General features: G+C 36.0%; 6 protein-coding genes across 8 annotated transcripts; 3 read left to right on the forward strand and 3 right to left on the reverse strand.

Annotated features, from left to right (window-relative positions):
• The first annotated feature begins 362 nt into the window (after positions 1–362).
• On the forward strand, positions 363–2,678 carry LOC121804524 (nascent polypeptide-associated complex subunit beta-like). The gene is made up of 6 exons (XM_042204102.1): positions 363–535; positions 1,286–1,353; positions 1,449–1,597; positions 1,700–1,756; positions 2,193–2,231; positions 2,324–2,678. The coding sequence occupies exons 2-6, from the start codon at positions 1,286–1,288 to the stop codon at positions 2,473–2,475; spliced, it is 465 nt and encodes a 154-aa protein (XP_042060036.1). The 5' UTR covers positions 363–535; the 3' UTR covers positions 2,476–2,678.
• Positions 2,679–3,513: 835 nt separating this feature from the next.
• On the forward strand, positions 3,514–5,641 carry LOC121804523 (nascent polypeptide-associated complex subunit beta-like). The gene is made up of 6 exons (XM_042204100.1): positions 3,514–3,625; positions 4,306–4,373; positions 4,520–4,668; positions 4,770–4,826; positions 5,146–5,184; positions 5,264–5,641. The coding sequence occupies exons 2-6, from the start codon at positions 4,306–4,308 to the stop codon at positions 5,431–5,433; spliced, it is 483 nt and encodes a 160-aa protein (XP_042060034.1). The 5' UTR covers positions 3,514–3,625; the 3' UTR covers positions 5,434–5,641.
• Positions 5,642–5,718: 77 nt separating this feature from the next.
• LOC121804522 (glycolipid transfer protein 1-like) lies at positions 5,719–8,843 on the forward strand. Its single transcript, XM_042204099.1, has 8 exons — positions 5,719–6,214; positions 6,315–6,576; positions 7,098–7,224; positions 7,464–7,519; positions 7,870–8,000; positions 8,091–8,226; positions 8,313–8,444; positions 8,561–8,843. Exons 3-8 carry the CDS (start codon positions 7,104–7,106, stop codon positions 8,594–8,596), a joined length of 612 nt encoding a protein of 203 aa, XP_042060033.1. The 5' UTR covers positions 5,719–6,214; positions 6,315–6,576; positions 7,098–7,103; the 3' UTR covers positions 8,597–8,843.
• A 90-nt stretch (positions 8,844–8,933) lies between these two features.
• On the reverse strand, positions 8,934–11,728 carry LOC121804521 (protein farnesyltransferase/geranylgeranyltransferase type-1 subunit alpha-like). Its single transcript, XM_042204098.1, has 5 exons — positions 11,384–11,728; positions 10,787–10,896; positions 10,027–10,147; positions 9,826–9,921; positions 8,934–9,458 (listed from the first exon to the last, which is right to left on the reverse strand). Exons 1-5 carry the CDS (start codon positions 11,615–11,617, stop codon positions 9,030–9,032), a joined length of 990 nt encoding a protein of 329 aa, XP_042060032.1. The 5' UTR covers positions 11,618–11,728; the 3' UTR covers positions 8,934–9,029.
• A 473-nt stretch (positions 11,729–12,201) lies between these two features.
• LOC121805890 (casein kinase 1-like protein 10) lies at positions 12,202–16,126 on the reverse strand. The gene is made up of 14 exons (XM_042205924.1): positions 15,497–16,126; positions 15,377–15,417; positions 15,145–15,214; positions 14,916–15,064; positions 14,739–14,834; positions 14,298–14,368; positions 14,010–14,071; positions 13,797–13,860; positions 13,623–13,707; positions 13,410–13,536; positions 13,203–13,276; positions 13,056–13,116; positions 12,719–12,846; positions 12,202–12,641 (listed from the first exon to the last, which is right to left on the reverse strand). Exons 1-14 carry the CDS (start codon positions 15,570–15,572, stop codon positions 12,441–12,443), a joined length of 1,305 nt encoding a protein of 434 aa, XP_042061858.1. The 5' UTR covers positions 15,573–16,126; the 3' UTR covers positions 12,202–12,440.
• A 974-nt stretch (positions 16,127–17,100) lies between these two features.
• Positions 17,101–23,606, reverse strand: LOC121804422. Of its 3 annotated transcripts, none has more exons than XM_042203963.1 (10): positions 23,205–23,606; positions 21,375–22,927; positions 21,146–21,283; positions 20,097–20,168; positions 19,309–19,350; positions 19,129–19,218; positions 18,816–18,920; positions 18,617–18,709; positions 18,443–18,522; positions 17,101–18,362 (listed from the first exon to the last, which is right to left on the reverse strand). In XM_042203963.1, the coding sequence occupies exons 2-10, from the start codon at positions 22,905–22,907 to the stop codon at positions 17,477–17,479; spliced, it is 3,039 nt and encodes a 1,012-aa protein (XP_042059897.1). In that variant the 5' UTR covers positions 22,908–22,927; positions 23,205–23,606; the 3' UTR covers positions 17,101–17,476. The 3 variants fall into 3 exon arrangements, with proteins under 3 accessions (XP_042059897.1, XP_042059896.1, XP_042059895.1); XM_042203962.1 differs by having other exon boundaries at positions 21,375–22,933; XM_042203961.1 differs by having other exon boundaries at positions 21,375–23,606.
• Between the last annotated feature and the right edge of the window lie 480 nt (positions 23,607–24,086).

A 24,086-nucleotide genomic window follows, 5' to 3' on the forward strand; every position in this document is an offset into this window, starting at 1 on the left:
AATGAAACGAAGAAGAGTCCATACATGCTTTATTTTTTCACTTCTCTGCATTCACCCATTAATAATAGTTTTGGTTGTAATGGGAAGTTGTTGTGCAAATCAACACCATTGGATTAAAAGATCTAACGACCTCCGTTTGGCATTTGTTCTACGTTTAAGAATGATTCTACGTTTAAGAATGGTTCTATCTTGATCACAATCCTATATATATGTACACGTAAATAAAACCAAAAAGATAGTGAGAAACAATCTCTGCAGCCAAACTAAAAAAAGGCACAAACACCAAATAAAATCTTTTCAGTTTTTAATTATCACGCAAATAAATAAAACATTTTTAATTTCCTAATTTACTACCAGCAATCTTGTTATTTTGCTCAACACTCGCCTCTATATATACGTACAGATGTATAGGTGGTAGTTATAATTTTGATCGAAGTTGGCGCTAGGGTTTTATTCTGTTAGTGTTTATCGTCTAATTTTGCTTTCCTCTTCCCGTCGTGCTTGGTTAAGGCTCTAATCCGAAGGTGTTGCAGAGGTAATCACTGCTCATTATCGTCCCTGTTTCCCTACTACATGTACATTTCCAGCGTGCCTTAGGTTTTATGCTTTCAATTTCAGTTTATTTTGTAATCTGCTGGAGGTTTTCCTCTTAAACTCTGCATGGTGTTTTCTTAAATGGAATCGGTATGGTTTCTGGTTGTGTTGAGCGATTTGTTCATTTTTCTTGCTGAATAAGATATTTTCGCATCATCTGTTTATTTCTAATCAGAGGCGATGGCTACTAGTATCAATGTTATTCTGATTGCGTGATAATTTGTTGCTCTTCTTATGATTTTGTTTTGCTTTTGATTTAGTGTTTCTATTTTTCTGTTCTTTTGATATTTTGTCCTCTTATTGCTATCTTGTACTTATGGAATGATAGAAGTAGTCAAGTAGTATTGGTTTATCTTACAATGTGGAACTTATTGTTCTTGTGATTAGTTTTGTACCCGTTCATTTGCCTGTTTTTGTTATGTTCACGCCTAATGTATTAGGAAACAATAGTATCATACTCGTGAATATGTAACTACGCTGGTGCTTGAAACCAATATCTTCCCCGGTGAATTTGGGTAGTCTTTCTAAATTTCCTGTATGTAATGTAGAAAATAGTACTTGTTCTTAGAATGAAAGGCCGTTGGATGACTTCTCTTGGGCGATTGTGATAAACGGACATGTTCTACTTGTGTACAAATGTATACATTACACTCATGACTTGCTCTACAACTCTATTTGTTGTTAATTACAGATGAATGTTGAAAAACTAACAAAGATGGCCGGCTCAGTGCGGACTGGTGGGAAGGGTACAATGAGAAGGTTTGTTCTTGATTATATGCAAAAATATTTTATTTGTAGTCTTTGTGACATTGCCTTGTTTGCGTTTCTAATAAATGCATTCACGTGATTTGCAGAAAGAAGAAGTTTGTACACAAGACAACTGCAGCAGATGAGAAAAGGTTTCAAACTACCTTGAAGAGAATAGGAGTTAATGCTATACCTGGAATTGAGGAAATTAATATTTTCAAGGATTATATAGTGTTACAGTTCGTCAACCCCAAAGGTATGAATTGCTAGTGTTTTAATTTTATCCAACGCCCTGTCATTCTTATCCGTATTCGCTCTTTTAGCCTTTTATCTAATTTTTCTATTTTGATATTTTCAGTCCAAGCATCTGTTGCAGCCAACACCTGGGTTGTTAGTGGCACACCTCAGACCAAGGGTATGTTAGCTCTTTTGACTCGAAACCTTCTTTAGGTTGAACTAAAAGTCCATATAAACTGAGAGTATTTCTGTCACCAGATTAGTTTTCTTTGTAAACACCACTGAAGCTTCATTTTTCAATTCATAGATTAGAGTCTTTAGGCATCCCTTGTATGTAGGCAGCATGACTAATGACACATAGCTTCATTTCTCAATTTATAGTTTAGAGTCTTTAGGCATCCCTGGAATGTAGGCAACATGACAGATGACACATACTACTTTCTCTTGATTATCTGATTTTCTATCTTGATGCTCATCATTTGTTATTCTCCATTTGTTTATGTTCGAAACTTTTTAAAAATCTCAATGGAAGGTTTGCTGCATCCAACTTTTGTCTTCTAATCTAAAAATATCAGAAGAGCAACTCATTTGTATTTCCTTTATTGTTCTTTCAGAATTGCATGAGGTTCTTCCACATATTTTTGACCTGTTGGGTAAGTGTAGTTTTTCTTTCGTTTGTTAACTTGTGATATACAGTTTTTACAAATATCTGTACTCAAAACAACTTAATTTTCAAAATTCTCAGGCCCGGATAGCTTGCAGCATTTTAGAAAGTTAACAGCAGAACATTTCCTGGCTGCTACTGCTGCAGAAGAGGGTAATGGCGACGTACCTGAACTTGTTGCTGGTGAGACGTTTGAAGCTGCCACAGAAGAGGGACACACCAATACCTCTTAAGGGTTCTATTATCAGTTTTGGAATATCTGTTGCAATACTTTGTCTATGATGAAACTAGGTCTATGTCTCAGATTAGTAACTCGAATCGACCGTGCTTTACTCGATTCATATATCACTTTGCTTTGAGTGAAGCATCCATGATAACCATTCAAGTATGATATTATGTTTTGATGAGCAGTTGGTAATTTTGTCTTCTCTTCTCATTCATTTGGTATTCTGTGGCCTAATCACTAATAATTCATTTGAAGTTTTTTCTTGCTAAATTTCATTTTGATGCTTGATTGTTAGTGATCCTATTTATATGCATATATGCAAGAACTTTGGTTAGTAAATGAATTGAGCTCAACGATATTTGACTAGTTAACTAGTGAACTATATTTTAGAACTATTATATAAATACAATATACGTAGATGTTTTGTGTTATATTTATAATCAAGGACTATTTTACTATGAGAATAATTACTCCGTAGTATATTTTGTCATTGCGAATGCAATGATATATTACTATCATCTAAATAAACAATTAATATATTTTAAACATTATTCTAACTTTAAAATGGACATAATAAGTAGGGTTGTTTTGTACAATTGACAAAGTTCAAGGGTTAGATCTAAGATGCTATACAAAGGAAATTTATATAAATAAGGGACATTGATCACTAAAATAGTGACATTTGGCTAAATTTTAGTATTTTCTACTGTAAAAGTAATTTAAAAGATCACAAATTTTACATTCTACAGTATTTGTTACTCCTTTCCAACTCAATCCAAATAGATATCTTCAACGAAAAACTTATTTTACATGGACAACTATAAAATGTGTAAGATAAAAAGCCATGTAGATTTAGGAGTGTTAAGTAGGATAAAATATGCACATTAGCTAATCGGATATAATGATTAATGAAAATAACTAACAAAACGTAAATCTATAATATTTTAGTCCAATTTTAAACTTAATAGGAAATACAAATTTTAGCCTAAATTTATGATTTTAGGGACTAATATGCCCCTTATAATTTATAAGTAAACAATAAACTTTCAAGTTCAACTATTAACCTGCAATTGCATTTGGGGCTAGGGTTTTACTATTTGGTTATCCTCTCTTTGGCTCTCCCTCTCTCCACTCTGCTACTTCACATTTTCGCAGAGGTAATTGCCGTTCTTTCTTCCCTGCATGTAGATTTACTTTCAGCTTGCGTTTTGCTTTATTTCGAATTTGCTTTCTTTTGTAAATACTGTTGGGCAAGGCGATGCTGGAGGTTTTCTACTTTTAAACCCTGCTTTATACTTCCTTAATTGGAAATCAGTGTATTCCTTTTCTCCTCTGTTGGTGTTTAGCGATTTGTTTCTTTTCCCGCTGAATAAGAATTTTTGGCATGATTGGTTGGTACATTTGTCGTCGGAGGCGATGGTCTTGTAGTTTATGTTTGAATTAAGCGCGTATCATGTACCCATTATTTTCTGATTGCGTGGTATTATTTGCTCATCATATGATTTGTGTTGTGTTGTCCCCATTGATTTATTGTATTTTTTCGTACTTGTGCTTTTTTCGTGGTCTTGCACACTTGAAATGATAGAGATGCTCTTCCTTTAGCTGCAAAATGTGATCTTTATTGTTGTGGTCATAAGTTCTTGTAAATGTTTGTCTATTGTTATTATAGTATATTATATGTGTGCTGAAATACTGTTAGAGTGAGAGGCAGGCCTGTGGACGACTTCGTTATGGCGATTCTGTTTGTTGGCGTGTTGAGTTATTGTAGATATACATGTAACAGGCACACATTACAGACTATGATGTTTTATCTGACTCTCTATGCTGTTCTTTACAGATGAATGTTGAAAAATTAAGGAAGATGGCCGGTTCGGTCCGCACTGGTGGGAAGGGTACAATGAGAAGGTTTGTTCCTGATAATGTGCAGCAACGTTTATTTCTAGTTTTGACTGAGTTGCCAAGACAAGACTATGAGTTATAGAAGAGCAAGCATCCTTTCAACTTTGCTCTGTTTGTGTTTTTAACAAAAGCATTTATTTTATGGTTTGCAGAAAGAAGAAGGCTGTACACAAGACGACCACAACAGATGACAAAAGGCTTCAAAGTACCTTAAAGAGAGTAGGAGTGAACGCCATACCTGGAATCGAGGAAGTTAATATTTTCAAGGAAGATGTAGTTATACAGTTTGTCAATCCAAAGGGTATGAGCTACTGGGATTTTAATTTTATGCAATACTCTCACGTTCTCATCTGAATTGTTATTTCAACCTTTTTTCTAAATTTTCTTTTTTGTTATTTTCAGTCCAAGCATCTGTTGCTGCCAACACCTGGGTTGTTAGTGGCACTCCTCAGAACAAGAGTATGTTTACTTGGTTATGTTGACTCGAAATCTACTTTACATAGCTGATTTAAGATTTAAAGACCCTCTCAAAAAAGATTAAGGCTTTAACATTACTTGTTTACGGGCAGCATTACACATATATGGCTCTATGTACAGTACTTCTCTCGTTTGATCGTCTGATTTTCTTTCTTGATGCGTATCATTTGTTATTCTATATCTGTTTATGTTCAACTCAACATTTGTTATATCAAAGAAAACTTGCTTTGTTCAACATTTGTCTTTTAACCTTTACTCTATGGAAGTTGAATTCATTGCAACTCTTCTATCGTTCTTTCAGAATTGCAGGACATCCTTCCTCAAATCATCAACCAGTTGGGTAAGTGCAGTTTTTTCTTTCTTTTGGTGTCTTTCTGGAAAATCTCTACTAAAACTTTCTTACTGTATGTAACTCTCAGGTCCGGATAACTTGGAGAATTTGAAAAAGTTAGCTGAACAGTTCCAAAAGCAGGCACCGGGTGGTACAACTTCTGGCGCTGGTGAAGATGACGACGACGATGTACCCGAACTTGTAGCTGGTGAGATGTTTGAAGCTGCCGCAGAAGAGGAACACAAACAAACCTCTTGAGGACTCTATTTTCCAGTTTTTGACCATTGCTTACATTTTCCATGTTTCTGAAAGATCTTACATTATGAGAGCCCTATTTGCAAGCTAGTTTCTATGTCGCTATTAATAACATAAATACTTTAACCGTGCTGTCTTGTTATCACCATATTTTGAATGAACGTTCTTTGTAAACAAAATATGATTGAATCAATTTGCCTTGTTCGGTTTATGTTGGTTGACCTTCTAATTCCATTTGGTTTGATTTTGTAATAAGATGAAAAATCGATTCAGATTTGCTGAATTCTAGTTCGGCTTGGTATATGTTTTGGTAGTTATGTTGATAAATGTTTATTTAGATTTAAAAAAGTCTTACATTACAGTGGTAACGGATCACGTTTTTGGAATTTAAAAGTTGATAATAAGACAATTTTGACATAATTTTAATTCAAGATGTAGATTTGTTCACGGATTAGGGTCTAAACTGGGTCTCCTCAGAACAAGAGTATATTTCTGTTGTAATACATGTGTTTAAGGTTTAAACAACTCTAGTTTTTAGTCACATTACAAATATTGCACTGTCTACTCTGTTCTTTGATCATCTGATTTTCTTTGATCATCTGATTTTCTTTGATCATTCGTTATTTTCCGTTTGTTTTGGTTCTTTCGTTATCTCAATGAAAGCTTGCTTTGTTTAACATTTGTCATCTAATCTAAAAAATATCAGAGGTTGAATTCATTTGTAATTCTTTTCTGGCTCTTCCAGAATTGCAGGACATTCTTCCTCAAATCATCAACTAGTTGGGTAAGTGTAGTTTTTTCTTTATTTTGGTATCTATCTTGTGATATCCAGTGTTTACAAAATTAAAATCTACCCAAAATAACTTAATTTTCATAATTCCCAGCTCCAGATAACTTGGAGAATTTGAAAAAGTTAGCAGACCACTGGCTGGTGGAAGTGGACGACGATGTACCAGAGCTTGTAATTTGAAGCTGCCGTGGAGGAGGAGGAGGAGGAGGGACGCACTCTCAGGCCTCTTAAGGATTTTTGGACCACATATTAGCCGGAAAACTTGATCTTGGGAAAATATTGCCACTACACACTCCACCTAGGATAGAATTTTGCCGGAATACTTGATAATGGAAAATTGAATACAAACGCAATTGGTATGTAGTTGGTGAATTATCATGTCTATGGTTTGTGACAAAGACCTAAATTAATTAATAGGAGTGGTTCGTGTATTTAATACTAGCTAATAGCAATAGAAATAGAGAGAATCTAGCCAATATTGCGAGAAGTAATATACTGCTTAAATTATGTTATGCATGCATGAATATTAAGTACTGGCATGTTTTATTTTACTACGTAACATAAAAATAAAAGACATGATGTGAATATTGGATGAAAATCCGATCCTCCAGGCACTCCGACCAACTTAGCAACATGGATTCCCATTTTCTATTTCCTTTTCTTTCAGTGGAAATAATAATATGATACAAGATACTGTTTAATACCAGAATCATTTCAATTTTAACCTCATATAAATAATCAAGTTCTGTCAGGATCGGTTCTTGATCCCCATCCTCTGGTATATTACGATTGATCAATGAATTCCACAGAAATATTTAAAAAATGGCATTTTTTTTATCTGGGATTAAATTGATCTACATTTTGTTGAATTTTGCAGAAAGAAATGGCGGAAAGTAGTGCGTTCAGTAGTTGTGTGGAAGGGTTAAAACATGTGAAATCTGATCATGGAGATCTGATGACCAAGCCCTTCTTGGATGTCTGCAAACTTATTTTGCCAATTTTAGGTTCCTTTATTTCGTCTTATGTTTATCATTTTCCATTTTCATATTCTTTCTTTCCTAAATTGTTGATTTTGAAAATGTATCGGGTTGGGACATTTTTTTAACCCTGGCTGCTACATTTTCGAATAAAATGTTTAAACAAAATCATTAGTATTTACACTTTTTTTTATAATCAAAGATTTATCTTTTTTTGTTTTTTCACCAAGAATACGAGTTAACTTCTTTGCATTCTCCAATAATAGATAAATTTGGCGCTGCGATGATAGTGGTAAAAGCTGACATTGGTGGTAATATATCGGTAAGATTTTCTTTTTGGCTATCTACAAATATGTTGTGTTTTGACATATAATAAATTTATTTTTTGGCAAGTCCTCACACTTGCCGAAAATCCATGGCCAATTTTGTCCGGAATTTATTTTTTGGGTCATTTTCAAGTGAAAACTAACATGTTAGACTATTATCTAAGGGTGTGGTAATTTTGTTTTAAATGCCGGCGTATGTGAAGAACATTGATGTTGTATTTTACAGTTGTGTTGTGATGCTACTAAGTTTATTAAACAACTGAATCTTTTAGTATTAAGCAAAAATAGAAGCAAAACAAGTGATATAGTGTAAATAAAGAGGGTTCAATTTTTGAATAATGTGTAGAGGCTGGAGTCAAAGTATGATTCAAATCCATCAAGATTTAATTACCTATTCAACTTGGTGCAAGCTGAAGTTGAAACCTCAACTGCCAAGTCATCTTCCAGTTGCACCAATGGACTCCTCTGGCTCACCAGGTGCAACCTTTTTCTTTTATTTCTATTTCTATTTCTCACACATTAAAGAAGTACTAGTTTTGAAGGTTAATATATACGATACGATTGCAGAGCGATGGATTTCATAGTTGAGCTATTCCGCAATCTAGTTGAGCATCAAGATTGGTCGATGTCACAAGTTTATAACGACGCATATGCCAAAACCTTGAAGGAATGGCATGGTTGGCTTGCTTCTTCAAGTTTTGCGGTAATTGCAACATTAAATTTAAAGTCCGACTCTACTTTTTTGTGTGTTATAAAAAGAAAAACCTCTAATTTCTTGTTGGGAAAAAGGTTGTTCTGAAGCTTGCGCCTGACCGAAAGAAATTCATGGAGGCTTTAGGCGCAGCCGGTGACACCAATGGCGATATGCACAAGTTCTGCACGGAATTCTCACCAATCCTACGAAAGATCCACAAGTTTCTTGTAAGATTATTTCACAAACCAAATTCATTAGTTCATTTAACATCACTTTTATGCTATGTAATGTAACTAACCAAAAAATCTTGATTTGATGATATGAATATTTGTGGTTGGTGCAGGCGAGTTGTGGATTGGACAATATGAAATCTTCATGACGGTGTCCAATCGTAGCTCCTCTAAGTTGTTGCTTACCTTCTGCTGCACATCAATGAACAAGAAACCACTTTGTGCTTCTCTAAATCAATATTTGTTTTTCTTAATTCTTTTGGACACTAGCATTGTACTAATATTATCAGGAGCTACTCATTTTTTTTGTTTTTTCAAGAAAAATCCTGTAAAAACTCATGAATCAATCCATGTTTACTTTTCTAACTTATACCAATAAGATCACCATTGCAATTCTGATTGTATCTGTGTTGGTTGGCCTTTGAGCACAACATGGAGAGCTGCAGGATTGGGGGTGGATGAGAGAGAAAATGTCATACACATAAATAATAGAGAGAGAAGAGGTGGAAAATTCCAAAAATAATAACCAGCTTGTTATACATTCTACTTAAACAAGACAAATCTTTTCTAACTCTGAATAGTTTAATCTTGAGCAGGAACAGTGCTCTTTCGCCACTCCCAGTAATTTGCTCTCATGGGATCGACCAACTTCAAGATAGAACACACTTTCTCAGCTAAGCCAACATCCGACAGATTCGGATCTGGAGACACAGCATCAACGGCATCTTGCAACTCTTTGCTCGGCTGATGGCGATGACAAAGAAGATCAAGAATCATGTTCAGAGCATGAATATAATCTGTTTTGCCCATCAAAACGTCCAAGCAGACCGATGCCACTCGGGGATCATTGGCCAAAGAGTTACCATCATTCTTGTGAAGACCACGGAGATATCTCCAAGGGCTTTCATTCTCAGGTTTGGCTAAAATGGCTTCAATTGCATAAGAAACTTCAGAGTCCCTCATAACCTCTAACCCTCCTAGGAGAGGAGATTTACTAACAACAAAATATCTCTGCAAAAATATGATAGTACAAATTAAACAAATCAATACCCATGAAGTAAATTTATCAGTTCAATCAGTAACTGTAATTCTTTTGATTAGCTCAAGGGCTAGTATTCAGGGCCTCATTGATAGTCTGGTATAACGACTGCTTTTTCTTTTATATTTACCCATTTCACAAGCCTAGCTATAGGCCTACGGTTTTTTCAGACATCCTCTAAGCTAATAAACCACTAGGCTATTAAAAGTCAAGATTCAAGTGTGTAAAATACATGGTTATACAAACAACAATCAGAAAACAAGCCATTTTAACCACTCAATGCAAATCTGAAGAAATATGTTGAACAGGACCCAAATGCCAGCAAAATAAATATTATACCTGATTCCAAGCAGAATTATTGAAAATGTCGTCTTTAATGAGTTCACTGCAGTAGGCAAGCTCACCTTCCCATCCTCCAAGAGCCTGAAGAACCCACTGCATACAAAATTTATACTTTAACTAGCGAAATACAATAAAAGATGAGTTCTATGCATGAGATTCTTTGCTATCTTCAAGGAAATATGAATACAACACACAGACCTGCCTATGGGACCAGGCATGATAGTTCTTTGCATCTTTACAGAATATTTCCTGGGAGAATTCATGCTCCTTACTTGCAACATGTCCCCCGAGCTTCTCAGCAAGCCACCGTCTGTGATGCCTAAAAGTTCAGCGATTAACAATATCATCCAACATGATTAAAATCAATAAACAATTGAAAACTCTTCACCATTCAGGATTCAGCAGTACCATATCATTAGCAACTCTTTTACTATAAGCCTTTGGTTATAACCATAGGGCGGCCGGGTGTATGAAGCACACTATCATTGGATGGAAGGTCTTAGCCAGAGAATTTTGAAAAAAAATGAAGAAAAGGAGCTTCAAATAGATATTCTAAATATTCATCGTTTTTGTTCTTGAGAACAGTGGTGATGACCCGTCATTCTTCAGGAACTTCAAAATAAACTTTCCCATATATTTACCCTTTTGTTCTTGACAACTCTGGTTGTGAGTCTTCAACTCTTCTTATAGGTTTCTACCACTGTATTATGTGTTTTGTATGTACGCAACTGCAAATATCAGATAACTTAACCAAGTTCTTATTACACACTAAGTTGCAGGGTGCCATATAAGCAATATCTCTTCCCAATATAAAGTGAGAAAACATCCATCCGGATTCAATTGAATATGGAATAGAAGTAATTATCTGATCATACCAGTGCTTTTTAAGCATCCATCAAATTGTAAAACTCATTTAGACATGCAAGACAAAGATGAACAGTCTAATAACATTGTTTACCAAATTTGATAGTTTTTGGGATTTTCTCTTGTAATCTGGTCAAGAAATTGCAGTTCTTCATGTAAATCAGCATTAAGCGCATCAAGTATCAGACGCCTGAATTGCCAGACCTAACAAAGTAGAAACGAAATCACAAGGGCATTAATGAAACACATTGTAGACAATACCAGTCAGCCCACAGCAAATAAGCATAAAAACTCACCCATCTAGCCCTAATTAGATTTCTAAGTTTTGTATGTATAAAATAAAGAATATTGAACCGAAGAATAACAACAAACATGAATAATTAACAACTAGCAATATGTAAAGCATAAGTCCTTAGCAGAGCCTTCCTCTCAGAATTTCCGTATTACTATAAACTTCCGGAATATAATACTACAAATAGAGGTTAATGCTTACAGATGTTCGATTACAAAAGTTAGCAGTCATAGGTCAATAATCCGAACACACACACGTAGAGAAAGAGAACGGCATCCAGATTTAAGCGATAGAATCAGTAGTTAAATAGTATCAAATCAAATTACATCCTTTCAATTCCAGTTGCAGTGAATTTGGGGAAGAGGATGGACAAAGTTAGAATGGGAATAGAGAAATTACAGTGTAATTGCCGGAGTTGAGAAGAATGGCCTCTTTAGTGAGGTGAAGTGCGCGCGGGGATCGCTCATCGGCCAAGTATACTGCTCTAAAGTAATCCATGGTTTCACTGAACTCGCCGGTGTAATCAATCGGCACCACCGGATTCGGGCCGTCGTCCTGCGGTACCGGCCGGACATCAGCCCATTCGGGCCTCTCCTTTATTGGAATTCGCTCTCTCTCTTCTTTTCCCTTCATTATCGATCTCAAAATTGCAAGCAATTAACGAATGAGAGTGCACAAGCGAAGCTGGGGACAGAGTAAAGGTGTGAAAGAGAATCTAAGAAATCGAATTAAGTGGGGTAAATAAATTCTTTAACCCTAAAACCAATATTTATAGTATAAAAAGAATTTAGATATTAATGGTAAAAAATAAGATTCAAATAAAAACTTACATATATAGATGGACAGACCAAAATTAAAACGATAATTTATTTAAACACTTTTTCATTATCGAAATATAGTGAAATAAGATGCTCTGGGTGCTATTTTAGGAAAACTTAAATGTTTGTGTTTGCATTGTTCAAAAGCTCAATAGATATTTGGTGTTTCGTTTTACAGTAAAATTGAAGGCGATTCTTTACTACTCACAATTTTGGTTTTGCAGCAGTCTTGGTATTTTAAAAGTAATTTTTTTTTATCATTTAGTATCTCTATAAAAAATAATCTATTTTCATTTAGGAATTCTTATTAGTATTGTATAAGTGCACAAGTGGTGAAGGCTGTGATGAAAAGAATAAATCTTTATTTTCAATTTGATGCAAAGCAAAGAACCTTATCAATGAGATAATAAGATGAATGTTAACATATATAAATAATTCCAATGGCATTAACATAGTCATCCTGGTCTGTTACATGACAATATGCATATGACTAGACAAGGTAAGAAAGTAAAGAGAGAGATGATGACGGAATATATCGACGACGTTCATCCCAAACCATGAACCTGTGAGGCAGGTAAGGCCAACGGGGAATCGTTCTTGGTCCCCAGACAAAACTGTGCAGAGCTGCGGCATTTCCACTATTTCCTTTTCCCCGTCCCAATTGTCAGCAGCTCGAAGCTTCTGAGAGTTTCATCTCGGACGCCTCTTGTAGCACCAGGCTGTAGTCTTTGAGTGGTTGTCAGGCGGCCTTCACCTGAAGTGCTGGGCCGGCTGCCCAATGCCACTGCCCTCTTTGAGGCACTATTCCGGGATACTCGCCCTCTCTCAGAATCAGGTAGCTGATCAAAACAGATATTAACATTTATCAACTTATTGGATCGGCTGAAATGATTTCTATGAATTACTACTGCCTTACCACATCTTTGAATGATGGGACATCCTCTGAAGATTTGTTGTGCTTCAAGTGATCTCCATGACTAGCACCGTTTCTCCTGGCAAATGCCTCGACCGCACCAGGAAGTCTCTCTCGAACTTCTTGTTTCACTATCATGCAATTCCGAAGCAATTCATCAGCCTAGGAGATTGATTGCATTGAATACAATTCGAACAGACTCCAAACAACACTTGACTTGCCGGCAGTGTAGGTTTATGCTATTAGGGCTATAATCAGCAGCAACTTTAGGGGTTGATTACCAAATAATGAACCACCCATCTTTCAATATAAACATCAGGTGACTAGAAGCCTCACATACCTGGTGTCTTTTCCACCCTTTCTGAAGATGGTCCAGCATTTGCAGGTGGTTTCCCAGTTAGCTGCATATAGAAAATAATTTAAGATTCGAGCTACTATTGCAATTAACTAGCCTCTAGCGAAGAAAAATGTGAATGTGAATACTCACTCGTGTTCGAGAGCTGGATCCGATTTGGGGGTACTTCAATATGGTCCAGTCAAACACATAATCAAACTGATAACCTGCTCAATTAGTACAAGTCATCAACCAAAAATCATTACAGTGACAGTAGAGGAAACCAATCCCTGGTGTATAAGACTAACCACGAAAGACAAAAAAAGAGAGTACAAAATATGTAAGCACGGATCCTTTTACCTTCTTGAAGAAATAGGTCTCGGAAAAGCCTTCTCAGATATGAATAATCAGGCTTGTCTTCAAATCTTAATGATCGACAATAATGAAAATATGATAGAAACTCGGATGGGTAGGATTTACAAAGCACCTGCCAAAAAAATACACATAATACGATAATTCACTTTTTGGACAAACGCTAGTATAAAGTTAACCAGGTTAAGCAAGCTGCAATACTTCCATCGTTGTAAGCATCTTCTTCTCACTGATACTGTCATACTTCTGCTTCTTTGTGCCAGCTTTCAGTCCTTGCCAGGGAAGACTATAATAATTTTTATTTATTTTTTTAAGTTAGGATTGTGTTTGCTGGATATTGAAGAATGGTCGAAATCTAGATGCTATTCTACCAACCTTCCCCGGATAAAATACATGAGGACATAGCCAAGAGACTCCAAATCATCCCTTCTGCCTTGTTCTGAAACAAAAAATTAGATACAGAATTTAAGTAGAAAGAAGATGTCCTCGAAGTTTCTTCCTATACTCTTCCAAAATTTTGCAAAAAGAAAAAAAACTAAATAAAAATAAGTAAAAGTAGGATGGTATGTGATTGTGGCCTGCACTCACCAATTCCAAGATGAGTGTTAACACTAGCATAACGAGCTGTACCAGTAAGATTTTTGTTTTCCCTGTAAAACAGAGGGAGGAAGTATTTGATTATTTTTACACAAGCAGAATTTAACATCAAACACAAAGCTCTAAGCAACCCTACTGAATGTTGGGAACTCATCCAACCAAGTAAGTAAGTATTTGACAATTCTCTTTCTTAAACTCACGCTGATAGAGGTGATGTGTAGGCAAGTGTGAGAAAAGTAAAATAGACGAACACGATAATGTTGATCAAGTAGTAAACACCTGTATGGTATGTGCTTGTGAGTGTGAAGATCTCTGTATTTCTTTGCAAGTCCATAGTCAATAATGTATACCTGTTACAAAAATGACAATAAATTGAGTTACAGCAGGTTAAGGCATGCAAGAGTACTCATGAAATCTTCATCTTATTTTTCAATATATCTTCTAATTTGGCAGACTAAACTTGAACAACCTCATTCAGATATCATACTACTACTCATTCGGAAATTATTAGCTTTAATGGATGAATGAATCATTAATATATGGCATTACTACTGCTATAAAATTTTAGTACGGTACAGTGAAAATGGATGAGTACTCGATATCTGACAACATCCTTCAAAACTCAATAGTAAAAGAAGTGATCTTGAGTAGATTGAAGATAAATAACAATAAACAGAGTATTAGCTATGCATATTCAACTGAAAACGAACCCATCACCACCTGATTCGCTTTGCGTCCCAAGCCCATTAAGAAGTTATCTGGCTTTATGTCACGGTGGAGAAAACCTCTGGAGTGCATGAACTCCACTCTATTAATCTACAATCAAAAGGAGGTGATGAGCAAATAACAGCTTCAAACAAGCAGATAAAATACGTTTTGCAGTGGACTCAAACTCACCAATTGATCAGCAAGCATGAGAACTGTTTTCAGTGAGAACTTCCTATTGCAATAGTTAAACAAATCTTCCAAGCTTGGTCCAAGAAGATCAATAACCATGGAATTGTACTCACCTTCAACTCCGAACCATCTAAGCTCGGGAACCCCAGCTTCACAAAACAAACTACAGATTAAAGAGCTTGCTCTGAAGTATTCACACCACCAACTACTAACCATGGGAAAAACTCACTTCCGCCTCGAAGAAGCATATACAATTTCGATTCATAATAAAGCTGAGGGTGTTTAGTCTTAACAGATTCCTGAAAGAAACATTTTTTTGTGTTAATTGATCAAAGATACATCCAACTCTAAAAGTTAACAAAAATAGACTACACAAAGCACATCATTGATCATATTAAAAAGCATCACCCTTAAAAGTATGTTTCATGTTATTAGAGATTAAGAAAAAGTGAATCACTCACCAGCTTCACGGCCACTTCTTCACCAGTTTGTGTATGTGTTCCTGAATGAAAATGTGAATGTTATATAAACTTACAATACCAATCACAAAAAGCAAAGCTACAAAAAGTTATTGAAATTACCCAAATAAAGCTCCCCAAAAGATCCCCCACCAATTTTCCTCCCCAGCTTAAACTTTCCTCCAATGACATGATCCATTCTTGATTTCCCAAATGATTAATTGAGAATGAAACTAAGGCAATCAAGAAAATCAAAACAAAGAAAATCTCAAATTTCAGTGCACTCCCTTCAGATCCATTTCAAACCCATTAACCTAAATGACCCAACAAAAATGCACCCACTAGAAAGTTTCCACAAAAATTCTAATCAAAAACAAAAAAAATAACACTAATGGGCGAAGATGAATGATGAGCCGGGGTTAAATAAAAAAATTAACGGGATCAAAAAGGATCAGAAAACCCATGAAAAAGGAGACTTTTTTCTACATATTCAGAAAAAGAAAGTCAACATGAGGGACTATGAAGACGCTGGAAACGGAAAAGGCCAGATTTTTTTTTTGCATGGTGGGGCGAAAATATTTGATGGCACAAATTTGTTTTCCAATGCAGCAAAAAACTGTTGGATGGAAATGGAATACGCCGTGTTAAGAAAAATACTACTATTAAAAGGAATTAGAAATGGAAGGTGGGAAATGAGAGAATGAGAGAGAGAGGGAAGGTAAACTGGAAGGTCGTACAGAGCAGAGCGAGAAGGTGAAGAAGAAGTAGCAAATCAATCTGGGAATTCACCATCATTTATTTGGTGTAATTATTTAACAATTAATTAAATTAAATTAAATTTGGCAGTACTAGTACTAATTAACTCGTTGGGTGAGAATGTGAATTTGAAATTTATTCATCATAGCAAAATAAACATATGTATATGAACATGTAAATTTATAAACTTTGTCGTACCTGCTACAAATTAGTACTACTAATTTAAACTGTTTGATAACTTTGATGTTATAGATCACTCTATGTTATTGTGCGCTAATTTAAATTAATTCACTTTTATAATATAGTATATGTAGCCATAATTTAGTACGACTATTTATAAATAATTCAACACCAATATTCTCATTCAAAAACCGTTATAGTTTGTTTTTAATAGAAGTGGTAATATTACTATTTATAAATAATTGAAGACCAATTTCTCATTCTATGAACAGGATCCTAGTGCAGTGTTTGAAATCGTCTTTTTTTTCTAAATAAAAAAAAAGAATTTGGTTGTAAAAAAAGCAACACTGAGGAGTGGGACAAGAATTACACGATCAATGAAATGAAAGGCTTTACTAGAGTACTGAGATGTTATTCTCGTGGTTTGGAAAAGTTGCCAGTGCAGATTGATTGGATTCTTAATTTGATGAGTCCTCATCTGTCATAGGTGGTAATTAATAAGATTACAAAAATGCGAAATTAATTCAACCAAATTTAGGCTCTTCTATGATGGAATTAGGCCTGTCAAATTCAATGTTTGGTACTACAAAATATTTAGATTTGTAATTGAATTACAATTCCAATTTCTCTCAATTCTACAATTTAAATTACATATCAAAAGTACATAATTGGAATTCCAAATAGTTATAAAATTGAGCACATTCACACACTACACACTCCAAACAACCACACTTATACACACTACATACACACACTATGAGAAAATATGGAAACAGGGCCTAAATTCATGGTTTTAGATAACATTCGATCTTTGGTTATAAATGAACTGTCACAAGATTACAAACACGAGTAATGAAAAGAAAAGAAAAAATGAGTGTTATACATGAAAAATCTAATCAACGATGTCACACTTTCAAGTGTCAACCATTCTACCTAGTCATGGAAATGGCAAAAGATGGCGCCGGATGATGAGAGCAGCGCATGTGGGTTGCCAGAGAATCCAAATGGGACGAAAACTGGAATCACAAAATATTAACACAGCAAAAGCTGGCTTCTCACCTCAGTTCTGCACCCTCAGCTAGCAATGCCCGTATCATTTTACGACATTAGGCCATGTTACCTGCGGAACCTCATCCGATACAAGTCATGACCAACGTATTGGCTATGTTACCTGCGGAACCACATCTGATACAAGTCATGACCAACGTATTCCACAGTCACAACACGCCCATCAAATGTACGCCCGTGTAGAGAATGTGCGGCCACACAAGCAGCTTCCAGTCTTCTATATTCTAGGATAACAGAGCCAGGCTCAAAGATATGCCCAAGATCCACAAAAACATTATTTCTATCACCTTCCCCTGGAGCATCCAATTGTTTTCTGCCAATGCTATCCAACTCAACATTTACTACTTCATTTCTCTCTTCAATTTCCAACGCTTGCTCAGATCTCTGTAGTTTTGCATTATGGTCTTCTATCAAGTTGTTGGTAGATGGTTTGTTCTCAAGTTCATAGTTCATTACAGAACTAGAACTGGAATTGTTACATTTGGTCATCTGCTCAGTATCTGAAGTATGTTGTTGGTTCCCAGATTCTCCAGTAAAATCTTCCGGGTTTGATTGGCTTGCAGGTTCTTTGAAAGAAGCATCTTCACCATTGAATGGTAGTTCACATACTTCATCTCTTGCAATATTGCTGGCAGTTATCTCATTAGACAAGCTTTCATCAGCCACCGTGGACCTAGTTATATTATCGGGCTCAAGTGATCCACTTGACACATCAGATGAGCCAGTAATATTATCACAACCATTTTTCTCTTCCAAAATCCGAATATTATTCTCCAGTTCGGTCGGGGCCTCCAGAGTTTCTGATTTCTCGAACTCTCTAACCCCAGATGCACTCCCACTGGGTTGTTCGACTCTATGGCTCCTATTTGCATAGTGAAAGTCATATGCATCAGTACAAGCACTCGTGTTGCTTATCTCATTCAATTCCACGGTGCCAACAGCATTTGTTTTCTTGGCAACATTAATAGATCTCACCATACCAAACCTACAGTATAAAGGAAAGGTAAGAAAAGTAGAGCAACAACAAAAAGTACTGAAATCACTCGACCATTTAGCTATGTCAACCTGGAACACTCCAGCCTTATATCTTCCAATATCTCTTCTAGTTCCAATTCGGACAATGAAATGAGGTCATCAGGGTTTAACTGCAAATTGTAAGGGAATTGGTCATACTATGTTTTATCAATTAGCATTACAACGTGAATTAGAATAAACATAATAAGATATAAGATACACTACCACATTCTTCAGCTTTAAAACAGTTGTAGGCTTCTTGATAAGGGGCTTTGCATGTTCAGGGATCTCATAAGTAGGCAATTTTCCAGCATTTTCCTAACAAAACAATGGCCATTGATTGTTTGAGAAACTTCTAGGCAAAAATAAAACCTTTAACCTTCACTCAAATGTGAACAAGCCAATAGAGATAAAATACACCCACCAAATCAGGTTCTGGAGTAGCAAGTACTGCAGTTAGGACTTGTCCACCCAATGCCATGCCACTAAGACCAGCACATGCCTTTGAAGTCACTAAATGATCGACATACTGAGAAGATAAATAATTAGTTTCTCACAACACACAATAGAGAGAGAGAGAGAGAGAGATTCAAAAGAACATAAATGAGAGAAGTCAAGTTTAAGATGCAGCACTCCCTAAAAAATTGAAAGACCGAAGACTCAAGAATATTGCCTACTTAGTTTTTCTCTGTGCATTAATTACTACATTGCAAACTCTTCGACCATTAAATTTGTACCTCGAGAAATGCACATGTTTCATTTGTATCAGCGATTAACTCAAAGTGGAATGCTTTCACGGGCCCAAAGGCTCTAGCGATATCCAAAAGCTGAAGAGAGCATTCAAAAATTAGTGAGAATGCAACATAATAAAACAAAAAAAGAAGTTTGACTGAAAACAAGATTGCATGTGAGTTTACCATTCTAGAAGAAAGAAATTTTGATATGCCACCGATAAAGATCTGAAAAGTGAAGCAAAAGCTTGTCAAGAAAATGGAAATATTCACTGGTAAACTAGTAAAACCAGGAGAAGAATTAAAAGTAAGACTGTACAGAGAACAACTGTACTGAATTTACATACACTAACAAACACCCTGTATTGCCTTTTACAAATAGTATAGATTGATACAGCATAACAAACAACAAGAACATCAGAAAACAACCTTATCCAGATAATGTCTAGAGAGGGCCGTTGGTCCAGAAGACTTAGCCATCCGAAAATGGGTGTCACAGATGAGAGTGAACTCTGGATATATATACTGAGTGGTTCATATCTTATGTGGTAGCTAAAGGTTCCAACTCATTCAGTTCAGTGACTCAGTAACTAGTTACATGGAGTATAAGTTATGAGTTCGTCTTCCTTGTCAAAATCAAAGCAAGAGTAAATTCCAACTCATAACAAATGAATATGAGAGAAGGAGCAGGGTTCTGGTGCCACCAGATTAGCAGCTCATCTTTACAGTTCAGAGCTTCATCCTGACTAAGTTTTATCACTTAAAAACATGCTTCAGACTCATGTTAGTTTTCTGGTCTCCGTTATAGATCTTTACTTTAAGCCCAAGCAGTGTTTACAGCAGAACACTTACATTTGATGCCATAATGAATATTTAACCTATATGAAGATTGTGAACAATATTTGTTGGTGCATGAAGCAACATCTTTAAACACCTCTTGTGAAAGTAGAAAGCTATGATGCTTCAAAGCATACCTTGTGCGGTGAATCTTCTACAATGTCACTGATTGAATCAACAACACCCACAGATTTGTCTGAAGGACCAGTCTGCATGAAAATAGGAACTGTCTGAAAACCTGCTACATGGAATAATAATGACAGTGTACCTTAGAAACTAAAAGAATATGATAGAAAACACTGTCTTAATTGGTAAGTAGTTTTCTCAGTACATCCTACAAAGCTCAAGAAGAAGTTTGTGTGCAAGAAAGAAAGGTAGCACAAAAAGAGGAATATGAAGATTCATAGTTTCAGAGCAACTTATACACAAAGAGGTGTATGATACAGAGCATATTTCCTAAACATGGCAAACACTATATTTTGTAATGAACGCACAAATTTTTGGCAAATTAGTAAATTACTAATTGTGATACACAAAAAAAACAGTGTTCCGCAAAAGCCAACAATGTTCATGTAACAGAAATTTCATCCTTTCATCCCAGTCATTCAATATAATCATGAGGAGCTATAGGACACAATCACCACCCTACAAAAGATTTACATCTCATGAACATTTGCCAAAACACATAAGGTTTGCTAATTGCTACATATGGATACTGGACCAGTGACAAAGAACTAAAGCAAAGATTTGAAGTATTATATTTGGGAGAAATCAAATTATATATTTTTATTCATCATTTCATCTATATATCAGTTCCAAACTTCCAAATAATCTTAGTAACATAAGCTACAGTTTTGAGTAGCACGATTCCCATTTCTGTTATTTTGTACCATCCAAGCCAATAAATCAATAAATTAAAATAATGACAGGTCTTCTTTGGGAAAGTAGAGCAAACATGACTTAAGGAGGCAAATAAGAAAGGTAAATCATGTATGCCAATAAGAGGATAGGAAAGAGATGCAAATAAATTCAAGTACACAAAATTACCTTCACAAATATCTGTAATAATACTGAGTTTGTGATCTACTTATCAAACATCAGTCATCACTCAATAGAAAGAAGCATCTACCATAATATGAACAACGCTTATAATAAGAATGGAGAACAGCATGGAAATGATTCTTACAGTTACATTAGCATAGTCCTTGGGACGTCTGAGTTTAAGATCGGAACCAGAAAAGGACATTCCATCCAAAGAGAGAGCAGCAGAAGCATCCTCAGGGGTCAGAAACTCTAAAAGAGCTTGACTCTTTTCCTTATGTATCTGCAGTTCAAAGCAAGAGCTTGCTGAATGTTCAACTCACAATGAACATGCAGAACAGATTAATAGATCAAGAAAACGAATGGACACATACTATACAGCTGATACAAGGTTGGGTCCCTTGGACATAGTTAACACCAGATGACAGCAAACGCTTGTTAATGCATTCTATTAAATCTTTCTCAGATGCTGAAACAGGCAAGTTTTCTAGATAAAGCCTCCTCTTAGGTCTTGTCGCTTGAGTTAGCTGAATTGACTCAACAGCATGCAGCTGTGAAGATATGGAATGGAGAGAAATTCCAATAGGCTTCACTACAGGAGGAGGAGCCACAGGGTACTCCATATTATACAGTGATAATTTTTGGCTTGTAGCATTCAAATTGAAAAGAGTTGTTGTAGCTATCACACTCTCTTTTTCAACAGGTTGCATATCCCATCCAGCGGCTCTTTTCTCCGGAGAACGACGAGTTGGGGAAGGAGTTTTAGCAGCAGCCTCTGTTTTTCTCTTTCTAGGTGAATAGCCTCCAAGACCACTCGAATTATTAGTATTACGCCTGTAGTGACTAGTAGATCCAGTACTGGGCATCCTCTTGTTATCAACATTAGAGTGTTCTCTTCCTGATTTGTCTTTTGTAGAATGAGATGATGGTTCTGCAATCTCCCTTTTATCTTTCGATGTGTGTTTGTGAGCCTTTGGTGACTGTGAAAGAGATCTTTTACCTACATTTTTTTCGCGATCTTTCCTCTGTGACCGTCTTCTTTTTGACCTGGATCCTTCAAGATATGTCCGTGTTGGTTCTGTCCCTTTTCTTACAGAATCATTCTTTTTAACACTATCCCTGCCTCTAGACTTATCTTCTTCAGGGTTATGTTTGTGTTTCTTTTCCTTTACAGATTTCTCTCTGCCTCTGGCATTTAAGTTATCTGTTTTCCTAACATCTCTCACATCTCTTTTCTTATGCTCATGATCAGAATCACTGCCTATCTGCTCATCTGTTTTCCTCTTTCTGTGAATCTGTCTCTCATCTTTATGTGGTTGTGCTTTTACTATTTCAGATTTGATTCTGCTTCTTTCAGAAACTCTATCCTGTTTATATGATTCACTATCCTTCCTCTTTTCACGTCCATTATCAGAACTAACTCTTGATAGGGCATCTGTTTTTCTGCTGCCATGATTTCTTCCCTCAAATATTTCATCTGACACTCTATTGCGCCTTGGAATCCTGTCTCCTTTGTCCTTTGACTTAGCATCAGGATATCGAGATCGGTCTGCATTATCCTGGACCGAATTCTCATTCTTTCTAGATGCGTTAACATCTGATTTTCTCCTAGACCTTACCTTCACAAGATCATTTATGTTTCTGCTTTCAGCCAGTGGTTTTGAATCATCACTTATTCGTGGAAGACATTCTAGAATATCAGATTCCCTCTCCACGTTCTCTTGAGCTAATTCACTATCAACTGCACCATAGCTGCTGGACACTTGTTGAGCAGTATCACCCTTGTTTTTTCTTCTACGCATTATCTCATCATAACTCATTGGTCTTGTTCTCGCTGAAGTGCCATCCAAAATATCCTCCAGTGACATTTCATTAGTATTTCGGTGTTGTGAATCAGATCCAGCCATCGTGATTGTACACTTCCACACTGGTACTATAGCAACATATTCAAGAAGGATAACCAAAAATATGAAAAAAATCACCAATTTTCTACACACGGATTTAAAGGCTACCACCAGCGCTCTTCCGGAAGAATTTGAAAAAAATGATTGATAAAGGTGCTTATTTATCTGTTATCATTACACGTATCTTCCAATAAAATAGGTATGCTCTCAGAAATTCATACATATTCAAATACTCCAGCAGCTAACAGAACATTTTAAAGGCAGTGTACAAGTGATGGCGGAGGGTAACCGAAAATTTACCTCAATTTAGTATAAGAAAGTGGCGGTTGTTTGGTGCAATAGCCCCCTTTCGCGGCGGAAGAAGATTGCCGCGCGGCTGCGCCTGCAAATGAGGTGGATACGGAAAGAGTAGAAGATGGAAGTCGCGTCGGCAGGACGGCGGTGCGCAGAAGGGGGTGGAGTAGGATGGGCAATTCTTTGTTGGGGGAAGAGTGAAGACAATAGGAATACGAGTATTAATTTAGGGTTGCATTTGCACAGCACCAGTGAATGGAGTGATTTTATTAACAACCTTGCAAATAAATCGATCGAATAGTTACCATTATTCACATTTTTATACACAAGCTACCTTCCTGAATTCCATCAACTGATGCATATTTTCATGTTTATACTTTCTATACTAGTATATTATTCCTCTCTCTCTCTCTCTCTGCTCTGTTAGATGTTTTCTTCCATCCTAAAAATTAATTTTGTTGTTTATATTTCGTGTTTAAAGCCTTATTTCTTTTGAGATTGTTGAATCATTTTTTCCTGTACGATTTCCGTTTAAATTTTATGATTTTTTTTTTAATTTCCCTTCTCCATAAAAACATGAATATTCTATTTTCGGAAGTTATAAAAACATCAACATTTCTTTTCATCTTTTTTTCTATATATAGCTATTGACTTAATTGTGATTGTTACGATTGTCATTGTAGCTTTTGATTTATAATTTAACGTAAGAAAAATGACTTCCAACTTTTGCCATGATGGAGTACGAACTAAACAAGCCCAACAGCAGTAAAGCCCAAGAAAGAGTATCAGTTCGGCACAACCAAAGAGTATCAGTCCGGCATGACTAAAGAGTTCAGTTCGGCACAACCAAAGAGTTCGGCCCCAGCCTACAGCTCGGTGAAAGCCAAC

Source organism: Salvia splendens, chromosome 5, assembly GCF_004379255.2.
Source record: "Salvia splendens isolate huo1 chromosome 5, SspV2, whole genome shotgun sequence".
NCBI lineage: Eukaryota > Viridiplantae > Streptophyta > Magnoliopsida > Lamiales > Lamiaceae > Salvia > Salvia splendens.